The sequence below is a fragment of the Cydia pomonella genome, chromosome 11 (assembly GCF_033807575.1).
Source record: "Cydia pomonella isolate Wapato2018A chromosome 11, ilCydPomo1, whole genome shotgun sequence".
NCBI classification, from domain to species: Eukaryota; Metazoa; Arthropoda; class Insecta; order Lepidoptera; family Tortricidae; genus Cydia; species Cydia pomonella.
Window position 1 is genome coordinate 6,729,978 of NC_084713.1, and position 26,057 is coordinate 6,756,034.

General features: G+C 36.3%; 2 protein-coding genes across 4 annotated transcripts in view; one reads left to right on the top strand and one right to left on the bottom strand.

The window, feature by feature from the left end:
* The window catches only part of LOC133522740 (exostosin-2), a 103,065-nt gene that overhangs the window by 60,469 nt on the left and 16,539 nt on the right, over positions 1 to 26,057 (top strand). Inside the window, exons 3-4 of the mRNA XM_061858170.1 lie at positions 10,252 to 10,435; positions 24,978 to 25,137. Coding sequence (XP_061714154.1) covers positions 10,252 to 10,435; positions 24,978 to 25,137 — 344 coding nt within the window. The remainder of the gene's footprint in view (positions 1 to 10,251; positions 10,436 to 24,977; positions 25,138 to 26,057) is intronic.
* On the bottom strand, positions 13,568 to 18,126 carry LOC133522724 (uncharacterized). Of its 3 annotated transcripts, none has more exons than XR_009800116.1 (4): positions 16,975 to 18,126; positions 16,587 to 16,744; positions 16,185 to 16,256; positions 13,568 to 14,878 (listed from the first exon to the last, which is right to left on the bottom strand). XR_009800116.1 is itself a non-coding variant. In XM_061858150.1 (4 exons), exons 1-4 carry the CDS (start codon positions 17,258 to 17,260, stop codon positions 14,708 to 14,710), a joined length of 465 nt encoding a protein of 154 aa, XP_061714134.1. In that variant the 5' UTR covers positions 17,261 to 18,126; the 3' UTR covers positions 13,568 to 14,707. The 3 variants fall into 3 exon arrangements, 1 of the variants encoding a protein (XP_061714134.1); XM_061858150.1 differs by having other exon boundaries at positions 17,197 to 18,126; XR_009800115.1 differs by lacking the exons at positions 16,185 to 16,256; positions 16,587 to 16,744; positions 16,975 to 18,126 and adding exons at positions 15,540 to 15,824; positions 16,098 to 16,176.

Sequence of the window (26,057 nt, forward strand, 5' to 3'; positions counted from 1 at the left end):
AAAAAAATATTAAAGTAGCTATTCATTGTAATTAATGTTTGGTTCTTTTCATTTATTACTCATTAATATTTAAAAGGCCTTACTATTGAAAATAAATTTTAATTGAAAAGTAATGAAACGGAATTAGAGCTATGAATAAAAAATTCATGATAAATATTTATTCGTAGCTCTTAGAGACCGCATCGTATCTTCACTCAACGTCGCGGGCGGACCGAACCGGCGTGTTCTTAAGATACGTGAAGCCGTGATCACGCCTACACGGATCTACACGGATTCACGTACCCTAATTTCACGTAGCCGAATGTCACGTGCGGAACGGACCAGAAAACCGTAGCCGTGAATCACGAAACCGGGCGCACGGCTACGGGTTCACGAATCACGGACACGACCGCGAGCCCTACTATATACTGCGATTAGAAAATCTTAATAATAGTTCATTTTTTACACTATGCTTAACAGACTCTCGCTTATTGATGGATTTTCAGTGGTCCTTTTTTTATATTACGTCGGTGGCAAACAAGCTTACGGCCCGCCTGATGGTAAGCAGTATCCGTAGCCTATGTACGCCTGCAACTCCAGAGGAGTTACATGCGCGTTGCCGACTCTAACCCCCTCCCGCCCCTCGTTGAGCTCTGGCAACCTTACTCACCGGCAGGAACACAACACTATGAGTAGGGTCTAGTGTTATTTGGCTGCGATTTTCTGAAAAACGCATTTTTACTTGAAATTACGTTAGGGTTTGCATTTGCATTATTATTTTTGACCTGGATGAAGTCCAAGTTCTCATGATGGAGTCAGGAGTTGGTCACCAGAACTCCTAGTCTATTCATCATAACTCCATCGTGTTTGGGCTCAAAAGATTTGCCCTGACGAGTACCACCGATCTAGATTAAGTCCAGGGTCTCATGATGGAGTCAGGAGTTGGTCACCAGGACTCTTAATCTACTTATCATAACGCCATCGTGTTTGGGCTCAATAGATTTGCCCTGACGAGCACCATCAATCTAGATGAGGTCCAGGGTCTCATGATGGAGTCAGGAGTTGGTCACCAGAACTCCTAAACTACTCATCATAACCTCATCGTGTTTGGGCTCAATAGATTTGCCCTGACGAGCATCATCAATCTAGATAAAGTCCAGGGTCTCATGATGGAGTCAGGAGTTGGTCACTAGAACTCCTAATCTACTCATCATAACTCCATCGTGTTTGGGCTCAATAGATTTGCCCTCACGAGCACCATCAATCTAGATGATGTTCAGGGTCTCATGATGGAGTCAGGAGTTGGTCACTAGAACTCCTAATCTACTCATTATAATTCCATCGTGTTTGGGCTCAAAAGATTTGCCCTGACGAGTACCATCGATCTCGATGAAGTCCAGGGTCTCATGATGGAGTCAGGAGTTGGTCACCAGGACTCTTAATCTACTTATCATAACGCCATCGTGTTTGGGCTCAATAGATTTGCCCTGACGAGCACCATCAATCTAGATGAGGTCCAGGGTCTCATGATGGAGTCAGGAGTTGGTCACCAGAACTCCTAAACTACTCATCATAACCTCATCGTGTTTGGGCTCAATAGATTTGCCCTGACGAGCATCATCAATCTAGATAAAGTCCAGGGTCTCATGATGGAGTCAGGAGTTGGTCACTAGAACTCCTAATCTACTCATTATAATTCCAACGTGTTTGGGCTCATGAGATTTGCCCTGACGAGCACCATAGATCTAGATGAGGCAAAGGGTCTCATGATGGAGTCAGGAGTAGGTCAACTCCTGACTCCATCATGAGACCCTGGACTTCATCTAGATCGATGGTACTCGTCAGGGCAAATCTTTTGAGCCCAAACACGATGGAATTATAATGAGTAGATTAGGAGTTCTAGTGACCAACTCCTGACTCCATCATGAGACCCTGAACATCATCTAGATTGATGGTGCTCGTGAGGGCAAATCTATTGAGCCCAAACACGATGGAGTTATGATGAGTAGATTAGGAATTATGGTGACCAACTCCTGACTCCATCATGAGACCCTGGACTTCATCTAGATCGATGGTACTCGTCAGGGCAAATCTTTTGAGCCCAAACACGATGGAATTATAATGAGTAGATTAGGAGTTCTAGTGACCTACTCCTGACTCCATCATGAGACCCTGGACTTCATCTAGATTGATGGTGCTCATCAGGGTAAATCTATTGAGCCCAAACTCGATGGAGTTATGATGAGTAGATTAGGAGTTCTGGGGAGTTCTGGTGACCAACTCCTGACTCCGTCATGAGACCCTGGACCTCATCTAGATCGATGGTGTTCGTCAGGGCAAATCTTTTGAGCCCAAGCACGATGGAATTATAATGAGTAGATTAGGAGTTCTGGTGACCAACTCCTGACTCCATCATAAGAACCTGGATGGACTTCATTCGGGTCATAAATAATAATACAAACCCTAACGTAATTTCAAATAACACTGAAACTCTATAGCACTAATGTGCGCAAACGATTGGCATCTTGACTAGGCAGCATGGGTGCGTAGCCACCATGCCAATCGATACGACAACGAAACACTATCTGTCTCTCTCTCGTACTAATATGCACAAACGATTGGCATCTTGGCTGGGCAGCATGGGTGCGTAGCCAACATGCCAAACGTTTACGATACGACAAGGAAACACTATCTGTCTCTCTATCGCACTAATATGCGCAATCGATTGGCTTCTTGGCTAGGTATCATGGGTGCGTAGCCAACATGCCAATCGTTTACGATACGACAACGAAACACTACTGTCTCTCTATCGCACTAATATACGCAAACGATTGGTATTTTGGCTAGGCACCAAGCAAGTGTGTGGCCAACATGCCAATCGTTTACGATACGACAACGAAACACTATCTGTCTCTCTATCGCACTAATATACTTTATTTATACCTGCAGTCATTTACTAACTTCTTCATTTTCCATTGGTGTGAAAGAGACAGAATAAAGAGCAAGGGTTATAGTACACTCTGTAGTCTGTACACTTAGTAGTAGTGTACATAAAAAAAACTACTGTGCATATAAAATAAAATAAAGAGTGCCCATATGATATCATATAGCACTAAAATTAATGTTGCTTGAAATTATATTGAAAACTATCAAGATTATTCTAGTCTGCATTGAAACGCGCGTCGCGTTGCCGGCCCTCGCGTACCGAGCGCCAACGCCATCTATCGAGCGTTATTTCGTGAAATCGGAGAACGCTCCAAGGATTAAGGGCTCATAAGCCCATCAATCGAATAGGCATACATTTTGGTCAATTTATTACCTATCAGGGGAATAATAAAATCGATAAAAAGAATGTAAAAGCGACGAGGGAATGAAAAAAACCGATAAGGGAATGACAAGGAATGACATAATGACAATGAATTTCGGAACAATTCGTTCCAAAATAATACACTGAATCATAGAACACCCTTAGCAACATAATGTTATTTTTAAGATCTATAGAACGAAGTACCACACGTTGATTTTAGTTGAAACCCCAGTCCAAAGGTATGGAATGAGAACCAGGGGAAAAGAAATAAGTATGTCTTTGATCAACTGTTATGATTACGATAATTTTTACTTAATCCATGAAAGTAAATAATCATTTACTTGACATATGATTTAACATTGTACATGCCCATGAAGAATACATTTTATATCAAAACACACGGGAATGAAAATCACAGTGAACCAAAGCCAGGGGAACGATATTATGAAATCGTTTATTTCAGGTGAAAGACCCATAATTACATCACAAACAATCGAAAATACAATACAAATAAACTTAAATTAAAAACAGTCAAAATAACAATTGTGTTACCTGTAAGAATAGCATATATTTTTAAGAAAATAAGTAAACTAAATGTCAATATACTTAGTAATTTACCTCTAGTTTTATGTCAACCTAATATCCTAAGAGCATTTATTAGAAACATATTAAGAAGTTCTAATTGTCACGGAACGTGTAGTGTGACTTCCTCCGATTTTATGATATTTTATTTTTCTTTGAAAGTGTTTTTGGAAGAATTTTATATCAAATGTTAACACTTACACCTATTCCACAATACGGTTTAAAAATTGTATGGATATATAACGACTTTATAACAATTTTAATAACATACATCTTGTGATCAGTTTTCGTGTCACTGACGCGCGTGGTAATATAAACATGCAGTACTCGGTAGAAAGTTACCTTTACGTCTGGCAGCCTTTTTAACGCTTTTTTTTAGAACAGCAATACTGTGTTGTTGTCAGATTTGCAAATGGCTGAAGGGAGAAGTGTTACCGAAAATTATTTATTTGTGTTAATTAAAAAAAAGGTCAACCTTAACGCGTCACCGCCGTGTTTGAGTTTTAAAAGTCAGTACTCATTTCACGTTATTGTTTGTAACATAAGATATACCTAATACATTCGAGATTGAGCTAATTATTTAATATTTGCAAAGTCAAAGGTAATTTTTAGGTAATACCGAACATGTTTCAAATTGTCACGACAGTGGCCTCAAAATTCTGTCCCCGCCACGGACTATTGAATCCACGTTCGTGTCATATAGACACGTGGTCGTGACATTCTCAATTAGTTTGATTAATTTAGAGGCATATTCACTCTTTAGAAATGGATTTTATTAGCTACGTTCATTTGTTATTATTGCCCAACTGCCCAAAGCAGAAAAATGGTTTCCGCGTGTATGTGGATGTATGATGTGTATCCGATTCTTTGTCACGCTCTACAGCGCTAGTATGACGAATTTCAACGTATGAGCTGTCATTCGATGTGTCGTAGTCATGGGAGTAACTTAGGCTATATTAAAAATATTGTATAATTCAAAATAGTGGAGTTGGCCGCCAAAATGCCGAAACGTCACGACTGAGGGACACTTTGTAACAACCGTGATTATGTACTCATTTTATTTACCTTTCCTGAGGGTATTAAGCTTGACCATATGCATCAAAAAATGCTTTTTATACGTAACAATATGTGAAAAATAAAAATCTTTTATGAAAAAATATTTTTCTGGACACAATTTAAGAATCACCCTGATTGTTTGAGTAATTGTTTAAAAGTTATTAGTTGAATATTACATATTTCAGCGTAATAAAAATACTTACTTCACTTTTTTTGGTAGTTTTCGTTGTTACCATATTACTTACTTTTTTCTTTTTATATGTAGGTAGTTACCACTGACAACTGTGATTCAATATCATCCGAAAAATTGGTCGTCGGAAAACGGCACCCTGTATTTCCTGCCTCAACAATATATTACTAAATAAAATATGATAACTAACAATGTAATCTTACATTGTTAGTTATCACACCGAATTTAAAAAGATAGGTAGTGTTATACTTACAATTAACGGTACTATTAACATCTTCCAAAAATCAACAATAAAAATTGGCTATATTGTAGTCTCAGATTTATTACAATTTACAACAATATATTTTTTTATTTTCTAGTAGCAAGTAATAACGCCATCTTTTTTATTTTCTAAGAATTAAGTTTCTGGCCGACCGCGTATAATCGTAGTTAACTTTTGTAACGCTAGATGGAGCTTTCACCTTCACGTGCGCCGCGGACTCCGCGGAGCGCTTCCATGTGTGCGTGCTAGCGGGGAGTGAGGAAGCTAGCGGGCGTGGCTTACGAACCGGTATTCACGGCTTTAGTAGGCCCTTAATGGAGCGACAATATGGTAACCACGTAACGACATGCTATTCTAGCGAGTAAAGTTCTAGAATGACGCTTACGCTTAAAGATAATTGAAGTGTGCAAAAGGAAAGCCATCACGTATATGAACAATTATTAATAATATGTCATGAGTGCGAAAAATGCAGACTACAAATGAAAAAAACGTGACTATTCGTGATATATTGTCGTACATTCATTCGGGCCGCTACAGAAAACCAAAAGTTGTCACGTTTTTGAATTGTTTGCCTCTCTTTCCCACTCATGAAATGTTCATATACGTGATGGCTTCCCTTTTGCACACTTCAATAATTTTAGAATAGAATAGAAGAAATTTGTTCAGAAAACGCTTAAGTTTAGGTAATACATGAGACGACAGAATCAATTTATTATTAAGCGTCACTGAAAAGGTCTCCACTCAGCTTAATGTCAAGATACCACCTAAGGATCTTTTCACTCTAATCACTCACTCTAAGGATTTTTTAAGCATAATGTGGCATTCTAAACAGGTCGATCTGTGGCAGCAACGCACTACATTATTATATCTTATCAAATGGAATTTATGAGAATAAAGTAGATAAACGTGCGATAAAAAGTTTAGTAGGACCCCTGCGACATAATCAATAGTTTCAACTTTAATCTCCGTTCCAGGGAGTATGCATAAAGAGGCACTTATACAGGCTATGTGAGAAATTTTATGCGAACTTTTCCGCCAGCGTCGCCATTTGAAGAATTAAATAAAGCAAAAACTAGTTGAAGTATTAAAGATCAGTGCTTCCTGAATACATTTAACATTTCCTGCTGCTGTAAAAAAGCTAAAGATGTCTGTTTACTTGTATTATAGTGTATATTTTTGATATAACCGCAAACTTAAACTAGACGTGGGTATCGGTGCTATAAAACCGTTTTTTTTTTAAATTTAATCTTAACTACCAGAGCATAATTAATTTATATTTTTTTTCGAGCGGCAATGTATTTGTGTATCAAGCACCTAAACATGACCTAAACCTAGTATCATCGTAAAATATTTGAATTTAGAACTTAAAAACAAAAGAATGACTCGACATCGGCCGAATCGTTTCAGTACAGCGTTGGTTCAAAGTTGACAAGTCAGTTGTGAAAATGGAAATTTCGAAGGAAAATTTACGTCCGATAATTTTTTACAACTTCAAAAGAGGTTTAACGCGTCTTCAGTATCAGTACTTTGAAGAGTTGACTACTGTTTTTAATAATGAAGCACCATGCCTCCGCACTGTGGAACATTGGTATTTAGAATTTCAACGTGGTTGCTCTAGTTTTAGTGATAGGCATCGTGAAGGTAAACCAAAAACAGCCGTGACTCAGGAGAACATTGATGCTGAACGGCAATTGATTGTCGAAGATCGCCATGCGACATACCATGAGATAGAAGCTTTGAAATTAGGCATTTCATTGCATTTCGTATGTCTGGAAATACAAGTTTATTTCGGATTCGATTTTTTTTAACCTGAATGATTTAAGAACTTAAATCTAAATTAACCAGTTTATATCGGCAAGCAGCGGACAGCAAGCAGGTGGGTAAATACTAGCCTGCATCTGGTGGCGTTTGTAGTTAAAGAACCGGTTAATCTGAACAAAACACCAAGAAATCGGCTGAAAAGAAGCATTTTTTTAGCAATCCCGAAATTATAAAGTTTTATGTCTGGCCTTGAAAAAGAAATTTGCAATTGCAAAAAGAATTGCAGTACTTAACGATTAGTGGGCACTTCTTTTATGATATTGCGCGTTAGTTTCGTTAGGTTGTCCTGCATGATGTAGGTCACGCACAACACGTTTTCCTATGTTCAAGCGTGCTTGTGTAGCTCTTTGAACAATATGTGACCTTTAATAGGTGTTAGGGAACTCGTGATGAAACATTCCCAGACGAGCTCGATTTATATGCGACTCTTATTTTTGTCGTTTTAAACAAAATGGGCAATATACTGCCAAGAAATCGTGCTCTCCTGAAACTTGCAATTCGCTATTTCCCTGTCTTGTCCCTCTTTACGTCGTTAAACCAGGATAACGCACATATATCTGAGGTATTTGCATATCGTTCTTGCCTTTATTATTTTACGATGTCACGTCTCGCCGGCAGTGGAGTCTGCTTAGAATACCATCGTCCACGATGACAATTCCTAAATCTTATTGCAATAACTTAAGGTCCACAGATGGTCAGTTAAGTTTGCTGTTGGTACGCGTAATAGGATGAATAGTTGTACAATGAGGGCTTGACCATGAATCTGTATCAGTGCAGAACGATCCTTCCACATTGAAGACGGATTAAAACTAAACATTCATTTAAAGAGATTCTTGATAAATATAAATAAGATATACCTATTACTTTTTGGTTGCGAATTTTAGGAGCTAATCTAGTTAGTAATTGTACGGTATCTGATTGACACAAAACTATTGTTTTTTACAAATCGTGGAAGCTAAATTGAACCCATTTTTGCATACATTTGGTATCATCGAGCTGATCTGTTGATAGAGACGGGAGATGACCATAGGAACTGTGATGAAACAACGCAACCTAATTGTGTTTGGGGTTTTTAGAATTGTCTCGATGATTATTAGTTGCCGTACAGGCAGTGATAAAAGCTTGTACCAAAAATGAAGTTTTTTCGAAAAACTTATTTCTCATCTTATTTTTTTTGTCTTATGTTTAGCTGCATTTTTAGTGTGATCTAGGAGCCTATTAGCCAAGATTTCAATCGTTGATAGAAAACGCCAATCGAAACTACGATAATGTATGTAAATAGTCACGTGACTTTTCTCAGCATCTTTCATCGCGACACATTTTTTCTTTCTGTTTGACGATTGTCGATTTACGATTATCATCTTTACCTCCCTGGGTTTTGGAAGAAAACCAGTGCTGTTCATGAAAGAAGGTCAAGTGTGTAGCTGAGTTGTAAACGCTTTTGTGTTTCTACGGCGCACACGTGGTGTACGTAGATATTTTTAGAGTGTTTATCAACATCTGTTATTTTATTAATAGATTTAATTGCCCATCATACTGTTACTTCAGTTTAACTAGACATTGTGTGTTAAAAACCGTTGCCTAGCCGTAAGATCGTGCGACGTTCAATCCGGAGGTATCGGGTTAGAACTCCGGCTCGTACATATAACTGAGTACTTATTTCGGAACTTATGTACCTGCAATATTATTTGATATACATACCAGTCGCTTTTCGGCGAAGGAAAACCTCGTGAGTTGTGAGGAATCCGGAATAATCCCAATAAGGCCTAGTTTCCCTTCTGGGTTGGAAGGTCAGATTGCAGTCGCTTTCGTAAAAATTAGTGCTTATTCTTTGGATCAGTTGTCGAAGTAGACCCCAGGCTCCCGTGAGCCGTGGCAGAAAGCCCGGTCAAACACTACGAAGATGATGATGAACGCATTGTGTGTTATTGCAGCATTCAAATAAAATATCTTTTGCGGACGTTACAGATCACTTTTAATTCGAGGATGTTGCCAATTCGTACCGTATCAGTATGCTGTGCAGGTCGAATCTTGTCGTCACCTTCAATAATATCTTGCACGACGAAGCAAATACACAATTATACACGCTCTTATGTCTCTGCAAATAAGATTGTGCGAGTGATATATGAGTGATATTTTTGCGTGTTTAAGAAGTGCAAGTTACTCGTATTATAGGTGACTGTACCGTGCCCGTGCGGTAGCAAAAAGTAGGTTCTGTTTCTTTTGCGTAGATCGTTTTGAGCATTTTGCCACGCCAGTTACATATGCTGTTACTGTACAGTTTTTACTGGGGGTATTACAAGTATTAGACATGCAAGAAAGTGGCATGCGGGAGCCAGAGTTTTAAAGAGCCATTTGCAATATTTTAGTGGTTTTGTGACGAAATTGGGTCATTTTTTTCTTGAGAAGGCTAATTTCCCCTCTCTTGCAATTATCTTGTAATTTTTCAATTGGTACAAAATATGGCCTATGTAACCTGGAGTAAAAACGAGAAACAAATCCCCTTATATTAGGCAAACTTTCAAAAGCACCCGAGTAAGTCACATATTTACATATGGGTCAGTCGGGTCCTTTAAGTCTTTAACCTTTTTATTAGCATTAATGTTGTTTTACAACTTACCTAACGTTCTTACCTTTATAGCCCATTTTTGCTGTTTATTTGTTGTTTATTTTATTATATTTTCGTGGTTAAAAGCCGAGGGTAACATCAAGGATCAAAATACATGATTTTTAAATTTATTCTCCAGCAGGAGTAAGCGAGTGATAATCAACTTTAAAACCCTAATCATATGGTATTTAAAATAACCAAACATACATTATTAAGGCAGTTAAAAACCCTTTCCAAAATGGGTCATATACGTAGCATATTGATAGAAAATATTATAACATTAAAACAAATTATGCTACTATTTTTGCCTGGCTGGCAAGATAGAGTAATAACAAAATTAGTTTATCCAACCACGTGTTAATAAATTCAACACTACGAAAATGAAACACTTGAATATAAATTTATTATTTTTTGTACTTATTTTTTGCTCTATCTGCCTTTTTCAGTACGGTCCCGTGAACCCGCTTTTCCTCCCAGTGACCGCGCCGAAGGGCCCGGGCTTCACAGCGGTCATACTCACCTACGACCGGGTGGACAGCCTATTCACACTAGTAAGGAAGCTGGTGCGGACACCCAGTTTAGCGAAGATTCTCGTCGTGTGGAATAACCAACGGAAAGCACCGCCTCCATGTAAGTAAAAAGCTAGCTTATGGTCACAATGGCCAGTGCGAATTTTCGTCATACTCCCTTTACCCATACTGCCTTTTTTGCATCAGGCAAATCAAATAAAAAGTGAGATTTGTGTGCATTTGCGAAAACTTGTTTTAAGTGAGCTTAAACCTTATTAATAATACATTTTAAAATACCTCCCATACAACATAATAATAATAAGTTAGGCTAGCCATTGTAATCACGTCGACGCAAAAAAAAAAACCAGCCTGTTCATATTATTGCGGGCGGATACTATCCCAAATCCAAACGCTCAGTTTTGAAGATCCTTCTATATGGAAAAATACTACGTAGTCATTTATCACGCTAGTAACGACGTTGCCCAATTTAGCAACGTTATTATTTTTAATACATGTTATTCAATTGTTCCAATAGACTTAAATCGACCGGGATATGGACCTCGATTACCTTTTGTATTGTTTTCGAGCTCCCGATATTTCGATGCAGATACATGTATCTGCCATATCCCGGTCGATTTAAGTCTAGTGAAACTAACCGTGAATCATTCAAAACTGTTATTCAATTGTTGCCTTACTTTCTACTAGCGGCATCCAAATTCCCCTTTTATATAAAGTAGAAATAGGTAGCTAACATACAATAATTTCTAATCGATTGTGCTAAGAAAATTGTGCGCTTTCGGCGCGGCCAAGGCACCCAAAGTAACAAAAAATATACAATTGTTCGTTATTACGAACTCACGCTCTTTATTACTTAATTTCATAGGTCTTTTTATATCAAGTATCACATGACAAGTTATTTCCAAATAAAAGCCGTCCAAAAAAGGTTTCTCACGAAATGATATTATTTTGGGTAGGTAATAATCAATATGCCTGAAAACATCGGTCGTATACTAACATAGTTGATTATTCATCACACGTTTCCAATTGTTATCCCGTTAAAAAATATCCACTAAAACGTAATAGAAAAATGGCACTCGTGGCTCGCGTGTTAACGAGATTAGAATAGATTGATTTGAAATAACATTCGATTCGAACGGAATCATGTTTTATACATAGGTATTATCAATCACTCTTTTCTCTAACTATATTAAAACTATATGTGTAATAAAAAAAAAACTATTATGTTTTAATGGTTTTTATATTAACTAAATCTTTACATAATGGGCAAAAAAACGGCCAACAGAATATCGGGCTGTTTCAGTGCCTGAGTATTTAAACTAAAATATCTTATTATTCAAAATTCGTGCCTGTTTATCGGCGATTTCGAGTACAAAGACAAAGGGTCATTGTGCTATAAGCAGCAGACTAACGGTCAGACAGATACACAGTCAGAAACTATAGCTAAGGGTATATTAAAATGCCTATTACAATATTTTATATCTTTTTTTAAAGCGACAAATGTAAAAACGTTGATTTTGCATCTTCAAGATTGCGGTCGTTTTACGCCAAAGAATGTGCGAAATCCAAAAGATTATAAGCCGAGCATCAAAGTCATTCGATTTTTGAATTTGTATACCATGATTCACGGTTGACATTAAATGGGACTAACTACTGGAGTGTCTATCCGATACAATAGATTTCAAATTAACTTCGATAATGTTTATACAGCTTCAATAAAACAGATGTTAGCTTATCAAAACTATTGGTAACAAAAGCCACTTAGCTTACAAGATTTAAATAAAACACAACTTTAAATCATGGAGTTTTAGTTCATATTCCAATCGAAAAGTCCGTAGATAGGAGCTTGAAAAATGTATAAGCCTGATAAAAAGGTTATTGTAAAATGTACCTTTTTTTGTGTGTTTAAAGTTTAGTTTGCTTTAATAGCCTGCTGAGCAGTCTTAATTAATATGTTATTACCAAGGCCCGTACTTTTCATGCCGTTCTCATCGATTGGTTACGCACCGACAGGCTGAGAGTGAATCCGAGAATAAAACAGTTGAGATTCATATTAATTGAACAATTGTGGGAGCCAATCGAATGACATCTTGGAAATTGTGTGTGAAAAGTGTGGAAATTTCTGTTGAGACTGAGACTGACATGACTTTAATTAATTGTCAACTTGCACGCCACTTTGTAAATGTGCTGATAGACTTGAGCACTTGTGTGTCTGTGTAGCACATAGAGATGGGTAGTGAGTAAATACTCACGGTTAAGTATTGAGTAAATACTCAGTATTTACTGAATATCGGGTATATTTGGTGGCCAAATTGGTGGGTATAAACTATTAGAAATATAGATAGGTGTATTTTTTAAGCTGCTACAGGTTTAACTACTCAAAATTGTAAGAAATATATTGAATTTTCCATTCATGTAACTATTTGTCACAAAAAAATCAGAAACCACGAACGTGTTGCACATCATTAAATGGGTCTTTATAAATAACTTGAATGTTTCTAAAAACTTTATTGGTTTGAATACTTTTGAAAAAAAAAAACCGTTTCTAAAACCAAACCAAAAACCAAAGTAAAAAAAAAATTATGAAAAATATCGGGAGATTAACCGTAGAGTAAAGTACTTACTAAAAATACTTTGAACATGATCGGTTGAGCTATTTTTGAGTTTTCTTTGAAAAACCATTATTGAAGGTCGTAAGTGCAGCGTAAACAACATCGATAGAACTTAGTTCCATATTTTTAAGTAAATACCTTCTTATTTAAAATAAAATTGGTAACTACGCGTTATATACAAATGCCTCTCACCGATGATTATATAAACATTGTTTATACCCGTTAACACTCTTCACTAAAAAACAATTTACTTCTTAAATCTCATTTTTTATATTTTTTTTTTTATTAGTAATCGTTTTTACCCATCTAAATGAGTAAATACGAGTATTGATCGGGTGCTTTCAGTAAATACCCAGTATTTACTCACCCCTACCCATCTCTAGTCGCACAGCTGCAACCGTGGCTCAAAAATGGTCTCACCAGAAGACTAGAATTTTGGGTCAGCATTATGCTCGCCCATTTCGTGGTAAACTATAAAGTTTGCAAAAGCCATTTTTGTATGCAATTTAAGTTTATCGCGAATAAAGTAAAATGATTTCTGACGTAGGTAATAAATTATAGTTCTATCGAATCTATTATAGAGACCGTGCGCGTTGGAGGGTCTGCCATCTTGTGTCCACTGAAAAAAATTTTTGATCATTTTAACTAAGATCTTGTTTATTAAAATCATGTATCTTGTCTCCATATGAGCCTGTCAAGATCATGACTACTGTGACAAAGAGAATTTCGTTAAAATGTTCTTAGTTCCGGCTATCAAGTACTGTTGTAGAATTAATAAACACTGATTAGTTAGTTTCATTAATTATCTTGTCCAGTATAAGCATTAAACCTTAATATATTAATAAAGTTCATTTGTAGATTCAAGTAATCGCACAGTTGTATTCAATTAGATAATAGTTGATTTAACCAAGACGCTTAGTTGAGTTTATCTAAATAATGCTTGCTTTAAAGAAGGCCACTTGTTTATGTCAATTATTATGTTGTTATACGCAAGCATTAATCTTTATTATAACAACAAAGTAATTTATAGAATCACTCAAGATCCTATAGCTTAATCAACTAAGATAAGAGTTATCCGAATAATGAAAGTGGTCCAATGTGTCAAGTAATCGCAGTTGTATTTAATTAGATAATAGTTGATTTAACCAAGACGCTTAGTTGAGTCTATCTAAATAATGCTTGCTTCAAAGAAGGCCACTTGTTTATGTCAATTATTATGTTGTTATACGCAAGCATTAAACTTTATAATAACAACAAAATAATTTATAGAATCACTCAAGATCCTATAGCTTCATCAACTAAGATAAAAGTTCATTCAACTAAGATCTAGGCTAGTTTGACTTTGAGGTTTGTTTGAATCTATTAAGAATGATTTGTTGATGTAGTCACGACAGGAAATAGATTCAATTAAGATCTTTTTCAAGGTAGTTGGTAGGTACTCATGACTACCTAACCGTCGTATGTACTAGGTGTATGCGAATCCATGTAACTTACATAGATATTTACTAAGTGTACACACAGTACACTATGTACTTAGTAAATGCCTATGTATGTTACATGAATTCGCTTACACTTGATAAAAACGACGATTTAGGTAGTCACCAATATACTACCTACCTTGAAAAAGTTCTTAATTGAATCCTTGTACCTAGGAGATTATAAAAAAAAATACATTAAGTAATTATTTCTTTATTTTTCTTTCTTTACAATACTTACTTACATTAATACCTAATAGGATGACTCAACCTTAATGTTGTTTATTGTCATATAAACCTTAGTTGTTTACCAACTAAGGTTTTTATGACAATAAATTTATTCTTTATTCTTGGCATTGGTCTTGGTGATGAAGAAGATGGTCCTGGGCTTTCTTCTCTGTTTCTTTTTTTTGTTGTCAAGGATCCTAATTGTTGGAAGCGCCTCCTTTTGTTCAGTACCTTGAATAATAAAAAACACTGTGTGTCAGGCAAGCACAGAGTAAACTTTCGTTTAAGCACATGCTACGTAAGCACTTTTTGGATAAGCTTCGTGATTGATTTTTAGTAGGTATGATATTTTCTACAGGTACATAGAGAGTGAATATGTATATGTAAGTTTATTATACAACCTATTTAAGTTTATTTAACATAATATGTATAACATAGAATATTGTTGTTTTATTTCAATAATCTCTCTCGCGTATTGTTCTTTAAAGCACCTTTAATTACTGTTTCTATTTAGTCCAATGGTTGACTGGTAGAGAATGCCTAAAGGCATTAAGTCCGCCGTTTGTACATTATTTGTAATACTTGTGCAATAAAGTTTAAATAAATAAATAAATAAGTATCTGGGACATTAGATACTGAAGCTTAGATTTATTTAATTGAGAACAAAATTAGATGAGTTTGGAGAACAAAATTAAAATTGACAAATTATTAATATATAACTACTATTTGCCTACTAATAAAATGGATAAAAATTAAAATTAACTAATTGTGAATTAAAACTAAACTCTAAAATAAATGTAAAAAGTAGGTACTTAAGTACATTAATTTTCAAGGACACAGGAACACTACCATGGTACAAAATATGCTTGAAAATCAGTGGTCATCCACCTACCTGATGTACGAGTTTGCCTCTTGCTTGAAGAACTGCGCCAGACGCAGTAGTACATGCAGGGATATAATACGTTGTGGTCCTTTCACCCGGAAAGAGTTCACTTATCAATTTTGTCCACTTGAAATAAATTTGACCAACTATTGGTGAATTTTTGTTCTCATTTAATATTTCTTTGGCAATCACAGACGCTAATAAATTTCTAGTAGCATCTCCATCTAAGCTACCGCCTTTATAAATCAGAAGTGAAGAAGTTTCGAGTGATTGTATCAATAAATTTTCAAGTATCTGAAAGAAAATATTAGTAGGTAAGTAGGTACATAGGTATAAATTCAAAACAGAGATGGAATATTTTTTCACCTGTAGGTATGTAAACCTGTAATAAATCTATGTAGATAGATACATAATCCTATCCTACCCTATTAGGTAACTACTATTTTTTTTAATTTAATATTATAAATGCAAAAGTTCCAACTAAGACGGGGGCGGAGGCTAAAAGCTAATTATTAAAAGTATATCTGTACTACTTAAATGATCTGCTTAATATTTTATCATACATACCCCAGTTTGAGTTTCTTTTCCTAATTGTTGATGACTTGTTGTACTTGCAGTATTTTCTTTTGTCTCAGGGTTGTCTAATGGTATTACCTCTACAACACATTCAGATAGTTCGTCAGTTTCCTTCAAGCAATCAAACTGCAAGTTTGACAAATCCAGGCCCTGAAAACAATAATTCATAATAATAATTTGACTTAAGTCTAATAATACAATCCTTGTCTCACAGTCTCTGCCCCACTGCTGGGCAAAGTCCTCCCTCCCTCCTCATATTGATACCTACTTATTCTACATATCTAAGTAGGTAGCTATGTAAGCTACCGCCAAGTAGGTACCTAGTAGGTCAAAACAAACCAACAATCTGTTGCATGGTTGCGCTGGATAAGATGCTGACTGTACCTATCTAGATACCACCTAACTAATAGGTAAGTTGTCAATATAACATTTTACAAATAGGTACTTAGGTACCCAAACAAAATCACATAAAAAACTTACCGAAAAAGATGGTATACTAGTATCGTTTATTGGCAAAAACTCATTTTTCCACGAACGCCAACACCTTGTAAATAGCACCCTTGGTCCTGCCTGCGGAATAAGGTCCTTCAAGTCCTCTCGAGTCAGAGCCGATAACGCCTGGATTGTCATCCGCTGTTCTAAAAGCAAGTTTCATCATTTAACTTATCCTTTTACGTCAGTAAGTAACTAGGTACCAATTTACAACAGATTTAGCCTTCATTGTAATAACTACTAGTTTCAATTCCGAGGTTTAGGATATTAAACATAAATTAAAGTAGGATTGAAGTAATTAATTATTATTAATTGAAGTAGGTACGAGCTGGTTAAAAATAGATAGGTTATAGCACCTATTTATGTTGGTACTTACATAGAAATATAAAGCCCAGAAGGATAGTTTCATACGGGCGACGCGTCAAAACTGAGGCCGAAAATGGATTCATGTAGTTGTGAAAAAGTCCTATTCATACGCGCCATTACGCACACAAACGCAGCAATAATGTATGGCGTAGTAAGCCAACTGGCTTACAAAAATGGCCTCACTTTGGCGCGTGAACTAGGTTTCTCGGCTTTATATTTCTATGGTACTTACCTGTAAAAATTGGTACTAAGTCGTGTAGCTCCCAGGTCTTCAAAAGTTCGGCAACGTCATCCATTTCTGACTGGACCACAACAACACAAAATCACTATCAATACGTAAGTATCAGTAAGCGGATCACTAAATAGAGGCTTCAGGCTGCGCTCGCGTTGCCAGAGGCAGAACTCCACAATGCTCAGCTGTGGCGCTATTGAAGCGTCGCCGGAAAATGCGCGTGGCGGCAGACGGCAAGTCGAGACGCGCCGCGCGCGGGGGAAGGGAGACGCGTGGGGGGACTCGCTCTTATTAGTTTCAGTCAAATCTTATTTGAATCTACTAAGAAGATTGTTAGGTATAACGTACCTAGTTGAACACAACTATCACTTTATATGATTAAAATAACTTATTATAATTTGTAAATGCTATCATTATGTTTATTCAAACAATAACTTAATTATGTTTAATTTTATAATCAACATTGTTTATATACCACATAAATTATTTGCAGTAACATTGTAAATAATTAATACGACTAAATACTAAATAATTGGTGCTACTAAAGAAAATGGTAGATATTACATTTTGTCTTGTTTTGTTCTACTTCATAGCGTCTTTAATGTAACATATCCAGTTATTATTTTAACTTTGCGCCTCGTTAATATAATAGACATAAATGGTTAATGCATGCACAGAGTCTTTGCAAGTGTAAATTATAGAAAATAACTAATTTAACGAGTGTAGTGTATGAATTCAAAAAAGTATTAGTTGTTTTTATAAAAAGTTTTTATTACATCAACATTTACTTGTGTGTAACTTCAAACATATTCAGGTTTCTGTTACAACTACATGGTTTTGGTTTCAGTAAACAATAATAAGGTCATTTCAATTATTTTAACGCCAACTAAGAGAAAATGCTACTTAGTTGGAGTTCATTTTTTTCAGTGTCCTGAAACGGAATCATAAACATGTACATTTACACGTCACGTGTTTTCTTGTGCATAGTAGGTTCTGCCATCTTGAGGGCTACATCGGAACAATAAACATCACATTTACGCCTCGCGCCAAAAATCTGACGGCTCCTGTGCTGCCTTCTACAGTTCACGCACGCTCCCTATAAAAATGCACAAGACACGGAGAAATCGATTCTCGAGTTCTCCTTTTCTTTGTGGATACCATGCCATGATCTTCGTTCTGAAATAATGAATAATAAGTTTAGTTGGGGTAAGCGAAACACTAGGACAAGAGAAATATTTGTCGGGAGTCCTCACACTGTTTCTTTTGCCCCGAACAAAATAAACTATGTTGATCTTAATCCACATGATTAAGGTCATCAAAAGTCTAAATCGTTCAAAAGAAATGGAATTCACCACTAAAAAATAATAATCTAGGTGAATTGAAAAGTTGCAGTAATTATTCGACGTTTTCAAATAATATCAAATTGAAAAACAAAATAAACCCAGCCGATCTCGGAATAGCTGAAGATGCAATCGGAAAAATGCTAAGATGAGATCGCCGGAACCATGCCACGTTGGCTCAAGCGATTTAGTAGATGTGTATTGCTCTTGTAGAGTACATTTATATGAATGTGACAAGTTGCTACAGATCGCCTCAATGAAGATGGAGCTTATAAGACAATTCGCGTCCATACATCCCAATCCCGTCGTAATTTAGTATGGGATTCTGGAGTAACTTATTTTGGGAAGAGCGTACTCTCGTCTCATTATAAAGGCCGGCAACGCTCTTGTAACCCCTCTGGTGTTGTCCTTGGGCGACGGTAATTGTTAAACGAGGTAAACAAGCAGACAAATCGTCCGATGGTAAGCAATTTAGGCCTTTAAGATAGGAGTACGCATTTTTCTCGAAGGTTTGGAACTCATATCGGTACGGAAATATCGTGGGCGACAGTTCATTCCACAGTTTAGCTGTGCGAGTCAGGAAGTTTCTTTGCCCTTCTAAACCCAACTGTTGCTATTAACACTAAAAGCGCGATGTCAAATGACACTGCAAAAAATGAATTGACATGGGCACAAAAAGTAGGTAATTAACAGGCCTCGGAGTATTTTTAGCACGGTAAGACTAAGGAGAGCTATGGAGTCTTTGTTAACATTAAAATTAAATTCATACTCATACTCATCCTCATTAATTAAGTTCGTCCGAATCGTTTTATAAATACTTAGACTACTTATATGTAATTAATTCTGTTTACATATATTTAATTAAATGTTATATTATAAAAAAGTAATAATATGTATATGTGTATGTTAATATTATTATATTACCCATATTGCAGTGTCATCGCTCCAATATTTTATTTAAGTACTTAACGTACCTACATACTATAATTACTGTTAAGATAAGGAACTATACGTTGTCACTGGCCGCTTTAGATAATGCACTTAATGACATCATATGTCATGTATCAACATATTAAGACGTATGATTTGTTACTTCAATATATTCATTTAAGGCAAATTTCGGAATAAATTGCTGATTTCATTATGACGGATCCACAAATATCTGAAATTTTGCACTGGATTGAACCGTACAAAGATCTTATATACGATCACGAAAAATGTGTAGTAATGTGTGTGTCTTGTGACGTACATCTCACGCAATTAAGACACACTTTTATATTAAAGCATGTCAACAGCATTCTACACAATACAAAATCTCGCCAACGTTCTTCGTTTATACAGCGCTGGATAGAACCCTATGAAGAGTTAGAGTATAATACCGATCAAGCAGTTATATACTGCACTGTGTGTGAAAGTTCTATAACTAGATTGAAAAAGGACAACGTTCTGAAACATGTTAATTCTGACAAGCACCAAAAGAAATGTGGAGCTATAAGCGACTTCTATATTGATCTCTGCTTGTTCCTGGTTACCTGCAACATTCCTTGGAACAGACTTAATCATCCCGAATTCCGAAAATTCATGGAAAAATATTGCTGCCCAATAACGAATAAAAGACTTCCACACGAATCAACTTTGAGAAAATTTTATCTCCAAAAAATTTACAACCCAGTTATGGACAAAATAAGGAACTCATTTAAAGATTGTTACCTGTGGCTTTCCGTGGACGAAACAGTAGATGTTATTGGTAATTGCGTTGTCAATGTTATAGTAAAGTCATTACAAGGATCCTCGTGTCGACCCTTCTTACTATCATGTAAGGTATTAGAAAAAGTCAATGGAAACTCGATCGCTGAAGTGGTAGAAAATAGTCTTATGTTTTTGTGGCAAGGTAATTTCGAAGCGCGGCATATATGCTTCTCGCAGGCAAAATTTTAAAACGGAAATTTATCAACATGAAACATGTTACTTGTTTAGCGCATGCCCTAAATCGTGTTGCTGAACAAATAAGATCAGAACATGAAGGAGTCAACGCCTTAATATCAAATGTAAAAAAGATATTTCTGAAATCGCCACAGAGAAGAGATTTAAGACGATGGCCCCTGATGTGCCCCTACCGCCGCGGCCTGTAATAACCAGATGGGGGACATGGTTGAATGCTGCATTTTACTACGCGGATCATTATGAGCAAATAAAAAGTATTATTTTTGAATTTTCAAGAAAAGAAGCCATCTCTATAGCAAACGCCCAAACCGCATTGATGGATATGAACATGCCAAATGAGCTTAGTTTTATTAAAGACAATTATCAGGTTATTGTTGAATCTATTACAAAATTACAGTGTACAAATATTCCATTAAAGCAAGCGTTTCAAGCAAGTAATAGACGACATTACACAATTTTTTACATGTTTCGGCCCTGACACGATTAGAGATAAATTTGTAAAAGTTCTCCAAAGGAACCCAGATATTAATGAAATACGAACGATGGCAAGCTCACAACAATTTGAGGAAGTTCTAAAACATGCTACTTTAACTTCAGTCGATGTGGAAAGATCTTTTTCGTGTCATAAGTGGATTTTTGACCAACATAGAACATGTTTCACTCCAGAGAACATGGAAAAAGTCTCAATTATTTACACATTTTACAACTGGACTGATGAAATAAACAACGTACACGTACCATGTGAAGATTTTGAAGAACTCATTCCTATAGCTACGTGTTCTATGGATATTGATTGTTAATTCTATGGGGTTGTTTACCTTCATATTATTTGTTACTCGTCAATGAAGATGGTGGTGTATTTTTTATAGCTATTATTTATTTTATGAACTAAATTAATGAGGATGAGTATGAGTATGAACTTAATTTTAATGTTAACAAAGACTCCATAGCTCTCCTTAGTCTTACCGTGCTAAAAAAACTCCGAGGCCTGGTAATTAAACAGGACAATAAAATGGACTACAATGGACTTACCTCGTGCTGCGGTCATTGTCAATTAGTACGGTGGTGTTTAATTTACATATCAACAAAAATCGGCTCGGATACAGTAGGTACGTGACGTAATTAATTAACAACGAACTGTTTTGATAGTAGAGATTACGTGTTTCAGTTCAGAGTAAATGGTGATTGATTACAATGTGAAAACTGATCGTGTGTGTTTGACATATAAATATGATAAATTAGTTGCAACAAATTGTTTTTAGATTCTTTCTATCATACTACACTACACTTATTGAATTGAATTTTTAAATAGGTGTATCTAAGTATAAGACATATCTCGGTCAGATAAGATGATTGATCTTATTTATTTTATAAGCCATACATCTTACGGAGTGTGGATTTAAAAGGAGTAAAATCTCTTATGGTAGAACTGTTGCAAAAGTGTCCAGCTGTCAGCTATAAATAATAGTTCCAAATCTCTCCAGAGTAGCGCTAGAGTAGCTAAGAATCTAGGCGTTATTGACGGAGTGAAGTGCGCTGTCTATGATATGATTTTTTTTTCAAGTATTCTAGGTATTGTAGCGCCATCTATTTAAGGTTTTTTGATGAAACTTTTTGGTACATGGAGATTTAATTCCTTACCTCCACCTTCCATAGCCGCTACTAATCAAACTACATTCCTGTCAGTCATTGAATTGACAGATTGACTTGCGGAAATAGAAAAATGGAATAACTACAGTTCCACCGATTAGAATTTAAACGTCGAGCACGTCAAACGACACGTTAAGAGCAGCTCAGTGTGCAAAAGAAAAATAATTTCACCGTTACGTCTGTTTTACTCATTTCCTCAAAGGTTAACTGGAAGAGATCCCTTACAGGGATAAGTTCGCCTTTGTTGTATTTAATTTACTCTGTAACTGTGTTTTTCGAGTTTTTATTTCTATGTACAATAAAGTATATACATACATACATAATTTCATGCGTTAAAATACTCCCACGTACTTCATTTCAAGTCTGATAAAAACCAAGATGTTGCATACAATTATTTTAATGAGACTTATTCAGATAGTAATGTCCTGTTATTAATTTGTTATGGGCTATGGAATCTATGGATATGATTTGTCACCTGTCAACAGTGACATTTCAGGAGGACACTGTTGAGAGCTGACAAGCGTCTGTTACCAACATGACAGTTGACATCTGACAGTGACAATATCCTGTAGATAATGTAGATTCCTGGGTCTGTAACGACGGTTCATAAGGCCAAGATCATTGTAGTGAAAGTGCGACAATTGTCATCTTAGTGAAAAAAGGCCCTGGTCATATCTGGTATCCATAACAAATTTGATAACAAGAAATGACTATCTGAATAAGCCCCCAATGTTTATGCTTTAAATTAGTATGTCTAATTCCTACATAATCGCACACTAAGTAAGCAATTCTCCGTAAAATAGATATTGATTGCTTGAATAGGTTCTTAACTAGTCGACGTATTTTAGGCTTAAAATGTGCTGAAGTAAGGTTCATAGTTCTTTGACACTTTTATTGTTTGATTCGACTGAGCAATTTCTTCTTCACTGTGTATTTTTTGTGGACGTCATGCGGGAATGAAACGATATGGAATTATAAACGTTTACTCGTATTCTTAACTTTGTTGGAATAAATTAACAGAAAATATTCCAGTGAAAATACTTAATGCAGACATTTTGCTATAACAACATGAAGAACTTTCTACTGTAGCAACAGTACCTAAGCAAGATGCCTTGGTAAGCCTTGCAGTACGAGTGGTGCAGGTGTTGGTAAAGTATGGAGTGCTTCTGGTTTTATAGATTTTTGCCATTTTCAGTTACCCCGATGCACGTTACCTAGCAGTATAGCAATCAGTTATATCGGAGCGCTCGACGTGCTCAAAAATATCGGAACACGCACTCTAAAGGCCAGTCCAGACGGGATGATCAAATCGACCAATTTGATCAGAAAAGAAATTGGCGTCAATCTCCAATTATTACCAATTTTAAATTTATGGTGATATTTGAGCGCTCTAAATAAAAAAGGCCTCTAAACGTGAATACTAGTGTCATAAGCGGTGGTCGAAATATGCGTGCAAAATTGGCGTATGCGTCCGCATGGCCTGATTTGATCAGACAATTTAATCAGATTGGTGAAAAATTGTTCCCGTCTGGACTGGCCTTAACGCTTTGACAATGACAATAGAGGCGTGTTTATTTGTTGTTTTTTAAATAAATTGCAGTAAGCTACAATAAATATTGATTAAGTTTATAATTAAACTGCTACAATAGACAGTATAGACACACCACACGCTACAAATAGATCTCTTCTTCCTCGCGTTGTCCCGGCATTTGCCACGGCTCATGGGAGCCTGGGGTCCGCTTGACAACTAATCCCAAGATTTGGCGTAGGCACTAGTTTTTACGAAAGCGACTGCCATCAGACCTTCCAACCCAGAGGATAAACTAGGCCTTGTTGGGATTAGTCCGGTTTCCTCACGATGTTTTCCTTCACCGAAAAGCGACTGGTAAATATCAAATGATATTTCGTACATAAGTTCCGAAAAACTCATTGGTACGAGCCGGGGTTTGAACCCGCGACCTCCGGATTGCAAGTCGCACGCTCTTACCGCTAGGCCACCAGCGCTTACTACACGCTACAAATAGATATCATCTGTTAACTTCAGCAAAACAAGCAATATCAACTATTCACAAGCTTAATGTCTTAAAGCAAAAATAAAATCATTTGATTGCCGTTACAAACGAGGCACGGTAATAAATAAAGAAGATTATTACTAGTGTATTTCATAAGAAGTTCTGCCTCTTTTATGGTGAACATTATAAAGAAATAAACGTGCACGTTACTTTCGTTTGTTTAATTTATTTATAGTATGGCAATTACAATTCACAATACACTGCGGGTACATTTGCTTAAGTAATTGTAATCTAAATTATTTTACATATTATATCTGCTCTAGTTATGTTTTAAAATCCTCCTCTGGCCTTCGTACTTTGTTTGTCATATTAAATGTTTTCAGTCATTCATACTGTTATCAAACTACAAAGTAAATTATGATTGTAGTTTTGCACTTCTCATGTTCGTAAAGTTGGTGTTTAAGTCGCGTGTAAGCGGCATAAATCTGATTTTAATGCTCTAATGCATAGAGTAAAATCATCCATTAGGATTCTTATTGACTTAGCAATAAAGCCCAGAACCTGCCATACCAACTGCCATTTCTGGAGCTGGCGGCCGGAGCGCTCTCCTTTTCTTAAGTCTTTTATAAATACGGTTAAATAACCTTAAACATTCGATATTTCTGTATATTTTCCTCGTAATCGAAGTGAAAAGGAGAGTTTATTTTATACACGGCCTATATCGGCCCTCGCTTATGCTCTGACCGATAAATTGCCTCGGATGAAATGGGTTACTTTATGCCCTTGTCGTATACCTAATCTACTATATAAAACACGTTTTTTTTTCTTTTTCCAGCGTCAGAGTGGCCAGTGATCAACAAGCCGCTGAAGGTGATAAGGACCAAAGAGAACAAGCTGTCCAATCGTTTCTTCCCTTACGACGAGATCGAGACCGAATGCCAACTCACCATTGACGACGATATTGTCATGTTGACGCCCGATGAATTAGAGTTTGGGTGAGAATTTTTTCTGTCGTAATTTAGACCAAAGAGAACAAGTTGTCCAATCGTTTTTTCGCATACGACGAGATCGAGACCGAATGCCAGCTCACCATTGACGATGACATTGTCATGTTTACGCTCGATGAATTAGAGTTTCTGTGAGTATTTTTGCTGTAGTAATTAAGACCAAAGAGAACAAGCTCGCCAATCGTTTCTTCCCGTACGACGAGATCGAGACTCGAGACCGAATGTCAGCTCACCATTGACGATGACATTGTCATGTTGACGCCCGATCAATTTATAGTTTCGGTCAGTATTTTTTGCTGTCGTATCGTAACTGACGTGAGTCGCCATTTTGACAAGGGCGGACGAGATGATAAGACCCGATAGAAGGGGCAATGCAAAATTGTAGTTTTTATACTGAATTTTAACACGTTTTAGTCAAGGGCAAAAGCCATAAAAATTACACGGGAACTAGACGACATTTACAAGGGCAGACTCATTTATTTTCAAATGAAAATTAGACATGTTTTTGTGATTTTCTATCGAGCCGACGTTATAACCTTTTAAGGTTTTGGTTGGAGTTGTATATTTTTTAGACGAGTAAGATTTTAAATAGAAGTATATTTTGAGAGTAATTGAGATAAAAGGTAAAAATCGCGCGACGGTCATTTCTTCCGTCGCAAGTTTTGCGCGGCGTGCTATATATTTTTTATTTTATTGATAAAAATGTTTACATGACATTACAGTTGAACCAATGCGTCACGAAACTTAGACTAACAGCAATATTAATTATAAGCATTAACAATTATAAAACAATAATGGCACATTGACAAATTAAATTGGAACAGTTGAGCACCTAGCATCCATCGCCTCACAGAATCTCAAGCAATCGCCGCCCATCGCCAAGCAAATAGATCGCATTCAGGCGTCGA